Raw genomic sequence first — 16810 nt, 5'->3', positions numbered from 1 at the left:
ACAGCGGCATCTGTGGACCGCTACCATCACCACGTCGGCTTGCCTGACGTGCATTTTTGCGTGGGTGACTTTCATGGTGTTTCTGCTGACAGCTTGTTACTCATTTCCACGATGTACCAATGTTCTTGCATTTTGAGATAACATATGTCAGGAACTATCTCGTTTGAACAAACTTTTCAAAGAAAGTTCATGAATCCGGCTACTTAGCCCATGACTTAGCCGATACAAGGTTGGGGACATGTAACTGTTGCCCGACGAATAGACGATTGTTTCCCACCAGGCGTCGCCCCTCGTCTTTTCATCGCAATTTCAGTCGTGATTAAAAAAATGTTTTTCGTTTTAAAAGAATTTTATTATTTATTATATTTATTATTATTATTATATTTATATTATATTAAAAAATATAAATATAAAACTTTTAAGTTTAAATAAGTTTTCTGTCGCACATAAAATTTGCAGTGTGGACTTCTTTCGAATAAGCTTTCAAATGCCGCTGCCAACATTAACAGCTTGCCTGCTGCTTTACAGTACCTTTAAAGTACCACGTAGTTAAAATAAATAAACCGCCTCACAACACTTCAAGAGCACCGAAAGTGCTAAAAGTTCTCCAAAGATTCTTCTGGATTCGTCCATTGCATCGTCCGTGATATATGATCGTAGAAAAAATGCAATTCACACTTTCCCTCTTCCTCCCCTCCTCAAAGAAGCGCGACAATGCTATGTGGCCTTTGATTGGTCTCCTTAAACTATCTTCCGCAATGATTTGACAAATCGTTTGCAGCTTGACCAATCGGGGCGCGTTCCGTACTGTCAGCCTTCTTGAAAACGAGAGGAAGAAGGAAAGCGACTTCATTCGTTCATAAATCAGGAACGACCCGAACCGAATGAGTACCGTTCTGTTTTCGTGTTGATGTCAAGGTAAGGACATGTTTCATTTTGGCAGGAGAAATTTTCTCACTTCAGTGCCCCTTTAATACAGTCTCATTCTCCGCTGGCAGTTCGGGGCCACGTCACGCTTCGAGTACGTCATTCATGAGGAGTTTAGCACCCCCGAGGCGTCAGAACACATTAGTGCCGAAATATTTTCAAGCCAGCGAAAAAAAAAAAAAAAAATGCGCACTCGCATAGTACAAATAGACTTCTACCCGAGAGACATCATGATGACGTTGGCAGACAGACTGAAACCGAAACAAATCGGAAGGGGAGGGCTGGGTTCCACGAACTGGCATTTGTTTGCTGCCTCCTGTTGAAAGGAAAGTAGACCTTGCTCGCCCCCTAGCTTCGAGCATAGTTCAACTCTACCAAATTGGTGGCGCTGTTGAACACTATGACGTCATTTATTTACAAACAGAGAGAGGTTTGTTGCATTCAACTCATACGGTGCTGCGTTTCGGAAGTGGGAGGGAGTTCAACGAAGTGCCACTAGGAACCAAATCTCGCGTCTTCAATCCTAGCAATTATTGTCTCCCCCATATGAAACGTGGAAGTATCATAAAATTGTAATTTTAATGAGTATGGCTTCATGTCGTGTGTAGTCTACAAGGCGTTTGGCAGCATTGCTTCGGGAAGGTCGATTTCCGTCTCCTCACCGCAGCTGCATGTCGTCTTCCAACGTGGGACGGAGAGCGGAGACTGGGAAGGCGCGCGCTGTTGCTAAGAGACAGGCACCAGAGCAAATACCACCTAGACACAAAGCCCGATCGCTTCAGCGTAACAAGTAAGAGTTGCCTTCAGCGGCCGTAGCTATGGAAGCCAGCCGCATGGGAAGTCACTGGAAACCATAGAGTCCGTGTTTCAAAATCCTCTGCGGTGATTGGCTGACATCTTGGTTGGCTGCTACGATTGGTGGACTGAATACGTCTATGTGCGAAGGAGTGAGAGAAGGCACTAAGCTGGCCTTCTGTGTCTAGATGGCGTTGCCAGAGCTCTAGTTGACGTCAGCTACCATTGGAGAGTTCGATACTATGAATTGTTTTGCGGGTTCTTCCGAAAATTCCTGGATGCGGCGTAGCGTCCACTGACGGCATTTATGTTTTGCGCGCGTTCATTTCAAACACGAAATAGAATAAATATAATTTGTGTAGTCCCTTCTTCATCTCATAGAGGTTATTGGGACTTCGTGGAAATTGTCTGCAATTTCACTTCAGTGCGCAAGTCCCGTATATATGCGATATCTCCACCTCCCTACTCTTACACGAGTAAGAGCAAGTCAGTTGCTGTTGAGATCTGGGATCGTCCTTCGTCGTGCAGTCATCTTCGACGACGTTTTCGAAGCGTTTCGTAGGGATTTCTCCTCCAGAACAGTCTTTTCGAATGTACACTGCCATCAATAATGTTGCCTGTAAAGAGAGAGAGAGAGAGATAAAAAAATCTACTTAGGCGTCGGTCTTAAGGTAGGACGTTGTTAATTTGATGTATCGCAGTTACCAGAATGACTTGAAAACTTAAAAAAACTACTGTCCCCCACTTGTAGCCGACGTGTTGCAACAAGGCACCCCCTAAGGCCGGACCTGTGAACGCACTGCGAGGAAAAAAAAGCAGTCAATACACATTGGTTGTCACACATTCCGGTTGTAGCACGCAGTCGTGCATTCGCCTGTTATATATATGATTTACAGAGCCAGCAGCCAACATAGGTACAATAGTCGTCAAGCGTAATATTTGCCGCTGGAAACAGTCTCATCCGCGCGCGATACGGTACTTTGAGGACCGGGTGGATGAGTCAAGTGTCAGACTTCTGTCATCTCTTCTAAACAGGATAGACCCTGCAGAAAGTATGGTGCAAAGCACAATTACGCAGTATTTTAAAAAATAAAACTTATTCAAATTAATTTCCCGTAGAACAAGAAGTGAGAAGAAGGTCCCGTGTTTTTGTGAGGTATTTGTGCACTGCACTCCTCGGACCTCGATTTACGAACGATTTTTTGAGAAACGAAGGGTGTTCGTAAAGCGAGGTTTGACTATATTGTGCTGGTCATCTTCGTAAAACTTACATTCCTTTACGTACTGCTCGCGACACAGTTGTCTGAAATCGCTTGTCAGTAGCTCTGCAGCCTATATTTATTTCCTTGATTGCCCTCGAACGTGTTGTTCCAATATTCTATTCAAAGGCGGACCATATGCTGCACGTGTTTCTTACACAAAGTAAATGACCTTGCAACACCTGGAGATTTGAGATGGTTTAAACCACAGGGTGCTGATTTCAAACAACCGTGTCGCAAGCAGTACACCGTGGAATGTGTTATACGTTCGTTAAAACGTCCTCACATACAGGGTGTTTCACCTAAAGTGATAAATTCCAACTGGCGATGCACTCGCTGGAGGATTGTGGGACTTTCGGCAATTACCTTGTGGAAACCTTTGCCACCATTTAGGAAGGCGCTCTCATCGCACGTTAAAGAACCCTCAGGTGGGCAAAAGCAATCCACAGACCAACCGCTGTGGCGTCGCTCATGATCTCAGTTGTGTCGCGACGTAAACCCCCAATTATTATTATTGAGGGAGGCTTTGGACAATTTTTAATTGAGGGAAATTTATTTTCAATTGAACTTTGGAAACTGCCAAGCGAACCTCACTTTTTTTTTTTTTTTTACCCCGCCTGCTTGATTGTCGCAAAGAAGAGCGCACGGAAGGTGCGAGGAGAGGAGGAAGTTTTCCCGCCTCTTGTTTTACCTTTCTTTCCCCCCGCTTTGACCTTGATGCTAGTGACAACCCTCTTACCACAAAGAATGCGAAACAAATGAAGGCGGAGACACTTCCTCCTCTAGACGCACATTTCGCGCGCGCTTCTTTGCGACAATCAAGCAGGCGGGGCTAAGACGGAATTTTCGCTTTTTTTTTTTTTCGACTAGTATTTCTGTTGCGGTACTGTGCATAGTTTTTGTTGGGACTGTGGTTGTCTGTGGATGACTTCATATTTCTGTAAAAAAAAAAGTGAGGTTCGCTCGGAAATTTTCAAAATTCAATTAGAAGTAATAAATATCCCTCAATTAAAAATTGTCCAAAGTCTGCTTCAATGGTGCCAAAGTTTCCAGAAGGTAATTGCCGAAAGGGCCACAATCCTCCAGCGAGTACGTCGCCAGTTACATTTTTACAGTCATTTTACAGTTTTTACAGTAATTTTTTATCACTTTAGGTGAAACACCCTGTATATAAAGAGGCACTCACCCCATTGACTGGCAGATTGTAAACATTGATGATACAAGGCCATTGGTAGCCGTGTTACGTTCGAAGCCTCGACTTCTGCATGGATAAAACGATCATAAATGTATATATATATATATTTTTTTTTACTACTAATAACTCATAAATATTTTCCGTGCGTTCTTCCCGGACGCAAATATTTCTTTTATCTCAATATTTCTTAGGGCTTGGGAAGATTGAACACAACAGAGAGAGAGAGAGAGAGAAACAGCGCAAACTGACAGTAGGATCACTCAGTTTAACTTCGAACTTACAGCGTGTACTGGAGGGTGGCGATGAATGCACAGATGGAAGCCCCTCCAAGTCCGATACCGAAGCAGGCTAAGGACACGATTACCAGCCACAGCTTCCTGAGCGCGATTCAAAGACAGTCGGTTACCAAGAGGGAGCGAGAAAGGCTCTGCATTTTGCAGTACCTAGCAAAATTTCTTACAAGTACGGTGTTCTGAATTGTGTCTGTTGCTGTTAAAGTTCTCAACTGAAATATCTTTCAGCACCATTACGGTTATTTCACGTGAAAATTTCTGCGAGGGGCAACAGGAGGCCCGAAACCAGGTGCGTTTTGCGAATGCTGCACCTGTGAACATACGCCGTTCAATGACGGATACACAGTTAAAAGGGGATAAAAACCGGGCTGTTTGGTAGTCCATGATAAAAGCCATCAAAACACCCCAGTGCAGGAGACGACAAAAAAGGGACCAGCACGACAGAGCACTGAAAACTACACTGCATGAACAATCAATCAATCAATCAATCAATTTATTTACTCCCAAGAGTCCCTCGGGAGGGCGAACACAACGGTGCTTTGTTGTGTTTGTCCCTTTTTTGTTGTCCCCTGCACTGGGGTATTTCTACCGCTTTTATCAAATACGTAGCTTGCCCAGCGATCGCATCCAGCAGCATCTTGTAAACCTTACGAGCGACGAAGAGGTCGCTTGCTCGTAGATACGCCTTGTCAAACGAGAGCCTAAGGTATATATGAGATCGACAGTTCAGTGCAACAACAGCCGAGGTGCTGTTTTTGAACTGAACAGGGTTCTGTATGGTGCAGACACAGGGTGACCGCAGAGCAACTATACGAGCGTATCTTTTCTTGGCGTGTCTCACAAATATTGCAACCACGCTGTTTCGGAAGCTTGCTTCTGTTTCGTGTCATTTGATGGGCACGCATCAGGCTTACGTTGGTATAGGGAGAAACGGCGCAGGGCCAATAAACGTCAAGTAGATGCTGACGAATACGCAGCCTATGGCAGAGAGAAGTGTTGTGTTAACCTGTAACGAAAAGGAAAGGAAGAAATAATCATGGTTAACGTTGTTCGCTCTGGGGAACAGACGCTTACGAGGCAACGGGGAAATCGTTAGTGGAAGCGGTGGTTCGAAAGAAAAATGTATCTTCATTTAGACGGAAGTATCTTGACACACTAACCTTTCTGTCGCACAACAGTCCCCAGACGGGCACGGCCACGCAGTTCATTATGCCTTGCGTCATAAACAGCAGGCCTAGTAATGACGTTGACAGCCCGAACTACGCATAGATACGGAGAGGGAAAACTTTTTCGATTGTCAAACAAATGCTATGACACTAAGTATACGTCAATACATGGGGTACAATGCCCTCATGATTCCGCTCGCGCTCTCCTGGCGCGGATACGAAATATCCGTGTCTCGTATAACTCCTCAACAGCGTCAGTGGCGCCTGCGATGCAGGTCGTGAAAATTTAGGGTGAGAAGTCAGTACTTCATCCAAATGCGAGAACGGCTTACGGCAGACCCAGGTGGTGGCAGTACAGTGAACCCTCGTTATTATGACCATGGTCGTTCCCGAAAATTTTGGTCATAATGCGGAATTGTCATATTAACGGGGGGATTTGCAGGGGTTTCACTAACTTGTTCCCCAGGAGTATGGTCGTAAAGCGCGTATGTCATATTATCGGGGGTCATATTAACGAGGATTCACTGTAATCGCTTTTCGGATAAAGTACCTGGGTTGGGAAAAGTAGAGTCACTAAATAAGCTACGCTTCAGAGTATCGACACTGTGTTCCACGAGTGAGCATGCGCCATCCTGTTTCCGCGCCACGCTACGCACGCGCACTGCGCACGTTAGCGCATGATAACATCTATCGTGCGCGGGTGAAGTGTTCCTTTCGTTTACAAGCAGCAGTTGACGGCCTTGAGCTCACCTTGATATCTTCGGGAGCTCTGGTGGACAATACATGGATTATCGCGCAACAATCACACACGCGCTTCTCTATCCCACAACGAGCATTACGTTAGCCGTCTTTGATCCTCAACCGGGGATATGGTACCGGTGCGGTGCGGAAACAAGATGGCGCTCCTGCTCTCCCTTGGACTTCAGTGTCGATACCCTGAAGCGAAGCTTATTTAGTGACTCTATAGGGAAAAGTAGCGACATCCCTTGATCTTGCCGACGCGACCTTGGAGCTTCCATGGCGGCCGTGCCATGCAAGCATATGCTGTGGCCGCCATTAAAGCTCCAAGGTAGTCCCAATCCCGCGAATTTTCGGACCTCGGAGAACTGTTTGAAAGTGGAAAAGTCTGCGTCTCCGTTCTAAACCTGAACCTGCATGGTCTGGACCTGGACTAGATCTCGCATTGCATTTATTTTTCCATACGCGCACGCACACGCACTTTTGCCTGCTCGAGTTATGTCACAGATAACAACTTCTCCTCTGTGTGAGAGAGAATACTACGTGATACATATAATTTTGAAGATTGCAGGACCCTTAAATTTCTGTATATGCCACAGTCTGTACGAGACATAACTTGTACATGAAGATTGCAAAAGAACCTGTCGAAGATGCGGCTCCAGTGTGGCCTGGTTGAAGCCGACGCAGACATAAGCCCCGAATATGGCCGCTCCGAAGAGGTACACCATGGGACCGCTCCAAAAATGTTTGGCATTGCGACTCGACTCAGTTGCTTTTTCACCTGCGAACAAATTTGCCGAAACGACATTTCAACACGTCATTATAGACTTCATGAAATTATGTGCTGCTCGGGATAGAGTGGCAGTACTGATCATGGCCTTACCGTTCTCAGGGATGACGAAGATAGACGCTATCATACATAAGAAGCCCAAACCAGCGCAGACAATGAACGGGACGCAGAAGCCTCCCAGCTGGATTAGAAAGCAATCAACTCAGTTAGAGCAGAGACTGGTTTTCATTCGCAAAAACAGAGATTGGTGTAACTTCACTGCTTTGCACACTCTAAGAAAAAAAGGAGTACTTTTACTCCTTTTGGGGACTAAATGCATTGCCACAAAAAATAGTCCCTTTCGGGAGTAAATGTACGGGAGTAAATGAATGTCACAGAGTGGAGACTGCATTTCAAGCGCTGTTGTAAGAGTCCCAGGTACATAATTCGTGTGCATGCATGAAAATACTTTGAAGCAAACCGTCAACCGTGATATATCGAGTGATATAAAATCTTGCGCCATACATATGGCACAATTTGCGAAGGAAGATGCGCTAACTGTTTCTTACTCTGTGTGGCTGGAAAATTGCTACGTTGGCTGAGTTATACAGCCTTATGCCGTTCAAATTGACCAAGGGCACATATTGACGTAGACCGTTGCATTCAGGAGACCATTCGCGAAGTTCAGTGACAATTTGCAGTCCTGGGGAGTAAATGGCGGGACTAAATGTCGGGTTAGGGGACCAAAAGCGGACTAGGGGAGTAGAAGCTGCAATTGCTCCCCGGGAGTAGAAGCTGCAATTGCTCCCCATTTTACTCCTTTTTTTCTTAGAGTGCATCACGACGATGCAGAACAGCATTTCTATGGGCAGAGTCTTCAGTGTTAGAGAACTAGTCCAAGTTTCTCGTTCAAATGAAACCGTAGCCCGTATTGACACCAGAGCAGCCTCGTAAATCCACAATTCACACCCCTTGCAAAACCTGGAGCGAGTTGCACTAAAACAAGTGCAACTTGACATATTGAACGATACAATTCAATGACATTATTTTGCCGCCCATGAACAACAAGGACAGCCTGTGTAGTGCTGCGCCGCACCGAATGAACGACAACATAGTTCTCTCCTACGACAAAGCAATGCATATATCTCAGCGATCATATAGACTCAAATAATATTTTAGAACTTGTCTCTAAGAATATACTAATATTGTATCTGCAGTAGAACGTAGGCGAGGACTAGGGTACTTTTCAGTTGGTTCTGACTGAATTTTTTGGCCATTGGGGGGGGGGGGGATATTTATTAGAACAGAAAGGGACGAAAAAAGGAGGAAAGGTCAGCAAAACGGTGTGTTGGCTTGCTATTCCGCAAGAAGAAAAAATGACACCGAATGCCATCTGTAAATGGCTAAACGGCTCTTCTGCGTTACGCGGTTCTTCTGGAACAGTATAGCCACTAGCTGCGACACTCTGCTGGTGCTCGGAGGATTTTAGAGGCGAGCCTGTGTCGTGTATGCCCAAGCAGCACAATGTACTGAGAGTCGAGCGCAATAGGGGTGGACGGGTAGGTGGAAGACTTTGAACAGACTCTTGAAGCTAAGGAACATTGATAACACACATACCGTCCACCCCTATTGCAGTGGGCTTTCAGTACATTGTGCTGCTTGGGTGGTTCTCAGACGTCCGACAAGGCACTAGGGCACTTGAAGATCTACGTACAACCGGGCTTATATGGACATTATATGGCTTGCTGAGTATGTGCTGTGTGTACCTCAAGCGGCGCAGAGGTTATACACGCACTGAGTATTTGAAACTATTGAACCACATGTTGCACTCCATCACTAATTCGTTCATCTGTTTGTATTTTCTGTGTGTAAGCGTCCTGGGGCTGCTATAGTTCGACTTCGTCGTGACTCACATCCCTCCTTTTTCTTTTTTTTTTCTTTATCATCTCACCATCTGCTGGTGCTCCCAAATGACCCCTATCCGCGAAAACATTTGGTGGCATGTCTTGTCACTGACGTACATGATCCACGACAGTTTCAGAATGAGGCATAGCACAATGACGTAAAATAGTGGGAATACTGTTGATCGATATCTGTCAGAGTGGTGAATCAGATGGAGGTGCATCACGAGAACAGTGTCCAGTGGCACATTCTGCAAGGGTTGTCTTGCACAGCTCAAATTCTAAATAAAAAATTTCCTTACATCAAACAGGACCCCGCCGATGCTAGGCCCGACGATGACGCCAACGCTGAAAGCCGTCTTTAGTGATGACTTAAAAAGAGAGGAACGTAAATTTGCTAGAGCAACCCTCGAGTTCCGTAAACCTTTTTTTTTTTTCTGTATTCTTTTCTTACCATCACAGTTCCTAGGTTGTCAGGGAACTCGGTCATCACTATGGTTGAACTGGCCGTCACATACGCCGCAGCACCGAATCCTTCCGTGATTCGAATAATAAACGCAGTCGCTACGAAGGCGTAGCGTCCAGGAACGAGGGTCACAAACCTATTAGGGGGGATTAAAAGCGTATTAATTACGTGAAAGACCGTCACTTCTGGAGTTGGCTCCGTAGAACAGTACGGGCCCACTGAGGCTTCTGCAGAAGGTAGATATATTTAGAATGATAGTAATGAGAGGACTAGTAGAGCGTGTTGCTGTAGGTGGAACATGTATACAGTGAACCCTCGTTAATATGACCCCCGATAATACTCACTTTGACATTTTATGACCGTTTTTCTTGGGACCTGTTCAGCCGCCATGTAAATCCCTCTCGTCAGTATGACAATCCGCTTATCCGACTATGACTGAGATTTTTGTCACAGGTAGGGTCAAACGCAGGTATTATCTTCTCGTTATTATGACCACGTCACGTGACCCGCAGAGTAGCCCCAGGGAGAGGCTACACACATACCTCATGCTGAGGGTGACGCGTGGTAAAGTAGGGCGCAAAGGTTTGGGATGACTCCTGATGATGTTGACCTCGGAATCAATCATAGGACTTTTCGGGCTGCCAAAGCACTGTAGTTCTTAAAACAGCTGTGACCACCAGACCAGGTCACACTGTGCTGCTGCTGCTGCTGCTGCTGTTGTGTACCTAAGGATGGCCGGAACGAAGCGGTCTCTGAGGTCAGCGGATTGTGCGTTTGTCGTTAATATGACAATTCGCTTTATGACCAATATCTGCGGGAACGGTGCTGGTCATATTAACGAGGGTTCACTGTAGTGAGCGAACGCAACAGGAACACGGAGGTGTCTGTGTCGCCCGTCCGTGTTCCTGTAGCGGCTTTTGTGTTTCATGTTTCGATATCGTGTTTCATGTTTCACTATGTTTCATTTAGAATAGCAAGTGCGCCAGGATACACTGTGAAAGTGCTTCGGATGTGCTAGTGTGTCTCTTGGAAGCTAATGCAACTGGGTTACACAAGGTCTGAAGATCTTCAAGCCTGCTAGTTGAGTTAACACTAGTTCCATCCTCCTGTGTGCTCTTGTGTTCTGGCTGCTAAAATCTTCAGATATATTTGTACCAACTACACCGTGTGAGTTTCACAATGTATCATCACTTTTTCCTTTCGTTTTGAGCACTATGTTCAGGCTTATGTTTGCGAACTTTTCAGCGTGATGGGCTGTATAGTCGCTCCAACGACCGGCAAGCCGATACACACCACCACACATCAGCATCACCCGGCCGCTTCGACGGCTCAACTTACCCAAATGAAGCAACGCTAAAGCAGGTAACCAAAAGCCCTCCTATCATCATGTTCTTTGGAGAAATAAGTCCCACCTGCAACAAATATACCACGAAAGCATCATCAGGTACATAAAGGAGTCGGTGGACAAGGCATGTAGCGAATCACGCCCCGTTGGTCTTATGATCCCCATGCAGTGATTTATCCAGACCCCCCCCCCCCCCGCCCAAATCTGGAGGCCCCCCTAAACTTTTGTAAGATTGCACAATATTCCATCGAAAGCATGTAAATACACTTTCTTGCGGAGCTCATCCCTCCCCCCCAAGGACTTCTGGGTAAACCACTGCCCCCATAGTAGTGAGATCTGGCAGCACTGCCGCCAAACTTTCCGGCACTATATATATATACTTATACTTATATAAACAAACACTATCCGGTACTATAAACATATATCTGGCTGCAAAACTTTTGCATATCTAGTCTAAAGTAGCGTAATTATGGTACCTGAAAGTGCTCGAAGTGTGTATGCTAGTGTGTGCCACTCCTTGAGTTGCAGAGCAACACCTTTCCTCGAATGTACTATTCCGAACTGTGACATTTTTGTAGCAACTTTCAGTTTCTAAATACTTTCCATTCGGGATCCGTGACATTCCTTTTCTACCAACCTATATGAACATTCTATCGAACTGTATCTAGATTTTCTTGCTCTTCTGCTCATGGGATGAATGAAAATGAATGACACGGACTAGCAAGGCATGTGGACCCCTTACAAACGTTCATCCTTCTCACGGTTAGGGTCTTGCTCTCTTTGCTGTTGCTCATGCTGACGACCTTTACATCCTTGCATTTTACGAGGCCATTTTAATATTCCTGGCGCCTTTTGTAACCTGGCTGTTCCCCTGTCCCTCTCCAAAGTGTATAAAGTAACCAAGGCCAGAAATGGCCAGCCCGTGCCTCTTACTGGGGAAGGGTAACTGTAACGGAAACGCATACCACGGTCCTCCATTACCGGAACCAGAAACAGAAACGAAAATTATCGTCCGGTAATGAATTCGGGTAATGGCTATTTCTGTTGTGCGATGACATTTGAGTGACGTTTCATTTTATTTCAGTATTTTGACGACTCCATTCCCTGTAGTGCTCTCACGTGAGCATGGAAAACAAAGCGTAATATCGGATCTCGAGGGTGCATCCCTCGCTTACCTCGTCCTCGTCCTCATAACTCCATGACATCAACACATGACTAGAAACCACCATAGCACGAGGATGACTGCTTACGATTTCTAGTTATTTATGTTTGACTTTTTTTTTCCACCGTGGTTATGGCAGTATTATTTACTACTGAGAGCGTCCGCTTATAAATGCGACATTAGATGAAGGTTGCACCCATCTTGAGTTGCTGGATTCAGAGTGAGTGGAGCTCGAAGGCATGTTCCTACATTTAAAAAAAATCTTGCACGATGTGCGCATCCCAACAACGTAAAATTACTTGTGCAGTGTGTATGCGTGACACCGAAGCAGCACTTGGGCAAAACAGGGTGCTGACAAAGCCGGACTAGCTGTCCTCCCGCAGCTCTGTAACAGCCTTTCCATTACCGGAAACAGTAGCGGAAACGTAACGGTAACGAAATTGAACGGCTGATATCAGAAACGGATAACGGAAACCAAAAATACAGAAGTAACGAAAATGGAAAGGGTAACGAAAATACGTCCGTTACCCGTCCCTGCCTCTTACCAATTTGCCGTACAGGGGTGCGATGAGAAAAATTGTGAAATAGAATGAAGAGAAGATGAGACCATATTCCGTTGGCGTGGCGCCCTTTTGTTCTGCCTGTAAGAGAACGGGATATGGAATGTCAGCTGACACGAGGCGCGAATCTTCAAAGCCGGTTTTCAGGGTGAAATTACACACATTGTGAGTATTCTGGATATTCCATGTCGCGCTATGTTTATTTTACGTTTTTATGTTGATTTTATTCTCCAAAGCCTCTATAGGCGACGGGTATGTCCGACAGTGGACCTCTCCCTGTTTGTAAACAAGTGACGTCATAGTGTCCGACAGCGCCACCAATTCGGTAGAGTTGAACTATACGCTCGAAGCTATGGGCGAACACGGTCGTGTCCGAAAGCCCACGACCCTGAGGGGATTACGATGGTCCCCGGAAGGGACGCGACCTTCGGTCCTACTTTTCTTTTAATAGGAGGCAGTGAACTATTGAAAATTCGTGGAACCTAGCCCTCCCATTCCGATTTGTTTCGGTATCAGTTTGTCTACCAACGTCATGATGACGTTTCTCGGGTAGAGATCTATTACGTCTGCATCGTAATATAAACTTCGTTATCTATTTAAGTGAGACGTAAATTGCGGAACATTTGCAACTTCTAGTGTCTCTAGGGCCATAGTCGCGATTTATTTGTTGTTGTTGTTAGTGTCTCCTAGATTGCAATCACTCCCTATTTTAGTCTCATGTCACTGAATTTACCCACCCCCGCCTCCAGCACTGCAAGTACTCCCTCAAATTCGCGTAAACTTCCGAGCATGTAGCCCCCAAAGGAACAAAAAATTAATTTTTTAAAATCTCTTTTACAAATTACGAATCTTTTAAACGTTATTACTCCATTTTCTTCTTAGACTGCAAGTCAGGCTGCCCTAGACGAGCTTCACAGTTGTTTCTGCACTGCATTGACTGCAGTATTTACGTGCAGTGCGAGTGCCAAATTCAGCAGAAAGTGACCATCGCTGGTGCTTCGAGGTCTAAAGTGACAGCGGCTCCACCTGTGAAGCCACCATCATCATATTTTTGTTCCGTTCACCCAATCCAATCCAGCTCGGAGAAATTTCGTCATCAAGTGACTTTGAGGACGAAATTTTGAGCTTTGAGCTTTCTATCACCCAGACACTGCCACAAGGGGGTCGTCCTGATACGATTCGTGGAAGTCAAGTAGGAGGTGAAACAAAAGGACACATTCGCTATCTTTCAAAAGTTTCCTCGCCATGGAAAATTCTGTCGTCTTTTGAGTCATACGGAGAGCTTGATTTGCGCACTTCTATTTACGTTGTACACGTAATTCACAATACAGATAAAACATGTCTAGATGCAATTGAGCTCGTGATTTGACTCCAAATGACAGTGCGTGTACTATTTTCTCCATTATGGTGGGTGAGAGGGAGATAGTACATGCGCTGTCACGGTGCTGGCGAAGATGATGACGAGGCAGAAAAAAAAAAAAAAAACTGCACTTGAAAGAACTGGGGCTGAGCTCGAAGCAGCCACGTTGCCACAGGCGACAGAATATTACGGTCGTACTGTCGTACTTCGTACTGTCGTATTACGTCGTACTGTCTGATCACACGGTAGGACCAATTGGTCCGTGATTTTAACTTGACTTGGGAGGCCCACGTATTGTCTATATGGGACAAACTTTGCATTGGCTCTCTTTAAATACTGGACCGATTTTCACGACGTGGGTCTTGTTCGATAGCTTTTCGAAATGCAGATTGAATGTACGTAACACATTGCTATATTTTTTATTTATCTTTCTGGACGCAGAGAGGTAACGCTCTATCCCTGCGCCAGATAATGTAATCCATCATACTCACTCTGCTTCGGTATTGGCTGTTAACACTGGCCGCATGACACTGCGCTGCAGCAGAAAGTGCGCTCCCCGCAGGTGGCGCTGCAATATTTCTCCTGGCGCGCTATTGCGCCTCCTTATCTCCAACGGCGTATGTAGTTGACGGACTAGATTTATTTCCCTTCTTAAGGCGAATACGGCAAAAGTTAAACCCACTTGAAAAGGATAACGTACGTGATAGTATTACATGCTCAATAATAATAATAATGGTACCTTGATGTTACACGAAAGGTTTGTCTGCTCAATTCTGTCACAGGAGAGAGAAGGACAATATGCTCGCGGTTTACCTGGAAGGAGGGGTGAGTGAGAGTGACACTACGGTGCGCTGTGAAGTTGACGAAGCTCCAACCAAAAAGGTGCTTTAGGCCCGGTTTCACCGACGCCGATTAACATTTGAACCGAGATCAACAGCCCCTTCAGTTGAATTTAACCGTAACTCTGCTTCACTAAAGGGATTTATTGTCACTGAGACATTCATCACGTCACCAACTAACGTTTGTAAAAAAGAATTGAGTGTTAACTTCAAGTTTTAGTAACCCTTGGTCTCGGTTCAAATTTAACGAGCGTTGGTGAAACCGGGCCTTAGTTAACGTCCTGAATGGGGCCAACGCAAGTCTGCTCATTATCGCGCGTTGCAGTATGATATAGATCGCGCAAGTTGAACGCCATAATCATTCCCCGTACACAAGTGGACAATATTGTCGATGTCATTATTGTCAATATTGTCGGTGTCAAACACGTTTTACATTGTGTCTGCTCGTGACACGAGCTGCAGGTGACCGGGGATCTTATCTCCAGGAGTGTAAACTACGTCGCTCACTAAAACAATATGGTATCAATATCTCACAATCGACTAAGTAGAGAACCGATATACGCCCCACACTGATATCAGAAGGGTTACTTCAGGGCACACATTTTTCGGTCAGTAGCGTTGCCTTTGTTCTGGGAAAGACTCAATGGAAAATGAAATACCTCAGTGGAAGACTCGATACAAAGTGGAAGACATCACCAGCGTCCATTTCTTGACGCTTTTTATAGGCATATGCAGTTTTTCATAATGCTCCGCAGATTGGTGAGGTGTATAAACCTTAATTACGTGAATCTTCTGTATCTCTATGTGCACAACTTATTTAACTAGTGTGTCGTCCTACATGCCAACAACCGTAAGCTCTTCACACCATGATCACCCACCGTGCCAAATAGCAGCGTTGGCGTTGGTTGTTTACGTCATTTGCGAGTATATATGTCTATTTATTTATTGTTGACCAGCGGCATGGCCGAGTAGATTCCCCAAAGGATTCACGTTGACAATGACAACACGCCTAGAATTAAACTGTGTTAATTAAAATGCACCACGGGATCGTCGCTTTTTTTCTTGACGTTCTACGAGTTTGGTTGACAATCCATTTCACGTTTTTGGATATAGTCTTTCTGCAACTTGTACCAGACTAAAAACAAGGCCGGTAGACTGATTAAACGGAAAATGCAGGAATATGTACTCCTGGATGGACATCAGCGACGTTAATCGGTATTGTATACCAGTAAGAACACACACAAACCGAGAACATTGGGGAGCAACTTCTAGTCTCCTATTGGAACAACTCCCCATTATAGTCCTCTGAGCGTAAAATTTACTCCCCAGCACTGCGAATAGTCCCTGAACTTTCGTGCATCTAGCTCCCAAAGGGAGTAATGGTTACGGCCGTGCATCAAGTACCCGAAAGCATTTCCCCTTAGACGATGAAAGTGCACATAATTAAATAACAGTGCGTATGCTTGTTTTGTACGCTGTATGGGGTCACGTAACGAACATCCGATCTCTCCCCTCTTCCCTGCTATCAACTGAAGTGACTCTACGAGCGAGCCTCCGCGAATCATACCTGTTTAGGGAAGAAGGGTGCCTGCAGGGAGAAGCTCATGGCAGCGCAGAAGTTGCCGGCATAGACAGCGGCCGCTAACATCCATCGTCGCCGTTTCTGGGCATGCACTTTGAGAGATTCGGTAAAGACAGTTCCACCGGGCGCGGATTGCGTGAGAGCATTCTCTTGGATGCTGGGAGATGCGATGGAAGAGGAGCTGCTGCTCCAGAGGGATTGCGCCCTGGTCTTCATGGCGGTATACGTGTAGCTTCTGTGGACACACCGGACGCGGAAAATGCCCGCGGACAATAACAATGCACGTAGAACTGGAGAGAGAGATACAAGAGCAGAGTACGCTCGAGTGATTATCGAGATATCATGTGGAAAGAGCGTGATAGCATCACTCGCCACCAGTGACGTTCCTCATGCTTGTGCGTCCCACGCACGGATGAATTGTGAGAGAACCTCATCGGCTAGTTTTCATCGTCG

General features: G+C 45.5%; 1 protein-coding gene across 1 annotated transcript; it reads right to left on the bottom strand.

The window, feature by feature from the left end:
• Positions 1 to 1742: 1742 nt before the first annotated feature.
• LOC135399984 (MFS-type transporter SLC18B1-like) lies at positions 1743 to 16625 on the bottom strand. The gene is made up of 13 exons (XM_064631723.1): positions 16343 to 16625; positions 12562 to 12657; positions 10848 to 10921; positions 9498 to 9645; positions 9346 to 9414; positions 7257 to 7344; positions 7015 to 7154; positions 5630 to 5728; positions 5384 to 5475; positions 4458 to 4553; positions 4168 to 4242; positions 2428 to 2521; positions 1743 to 2339 (listed from the first exon to the last, which is right to left on the bottom strand). The coding sequence occupies exons 1-13, from the start codon at positions 16571 to 16573 to the stop codon at positions 2139 to 2141; spliced, it is 1503 nt and encodes a 500-aa protein (XP_064487793.1). The 5' UTR covers positions 16574 to 16625; the 3' UTR covers positions 1743 to 2138.
• Positions 16626 to 16810: the final 185 nt, after the last annotated feature.

Source organism: Ornithodoros turicata, chromosome 7 (assembly GCF_037126465.1).
Source record: "Ornithodoros turicata isolate Travis chromosome 7, ASM3712646v1, whole genome shotgun sequence".
Taxonomy (NCBI): Eukaryota; Metazoa; Arthropoda; class Arachnida; order Ixodida; family Argasidae; genus Ornithodoros; species Ornithodoros turicata.
Note: the sequence above shows the minus strand (reverse complement) of the source record. Positions and strands in the feature narration are given on the sequence as shown.

Excerpts from the sequence above, each read along its gene's own strand:
- LOC135399984 (XM_064631723.1), bottom strand. The coding sequence starts at position 16,573 with ATGAAGACCAGGGCGCAATCCCTCTGGAGCAGCAGCTCCTCTTCCATC. Across the intron at positions 10,922-12,561 it reads CACCCCTGTACGGCAAATTG|GTGGGACTTATTTCTCCAAA; the intron begins GTAAGAGGCAGG and ends TATTTGTTGCAG. Across the intron at positions 4,243-4,457 it reads GCCACCCTCCAGTACACGCT|AAGTCGAGGCTTCGAACGTA; the intron begins GTAAGTTCGAAG and ends TTATCCATGCAG.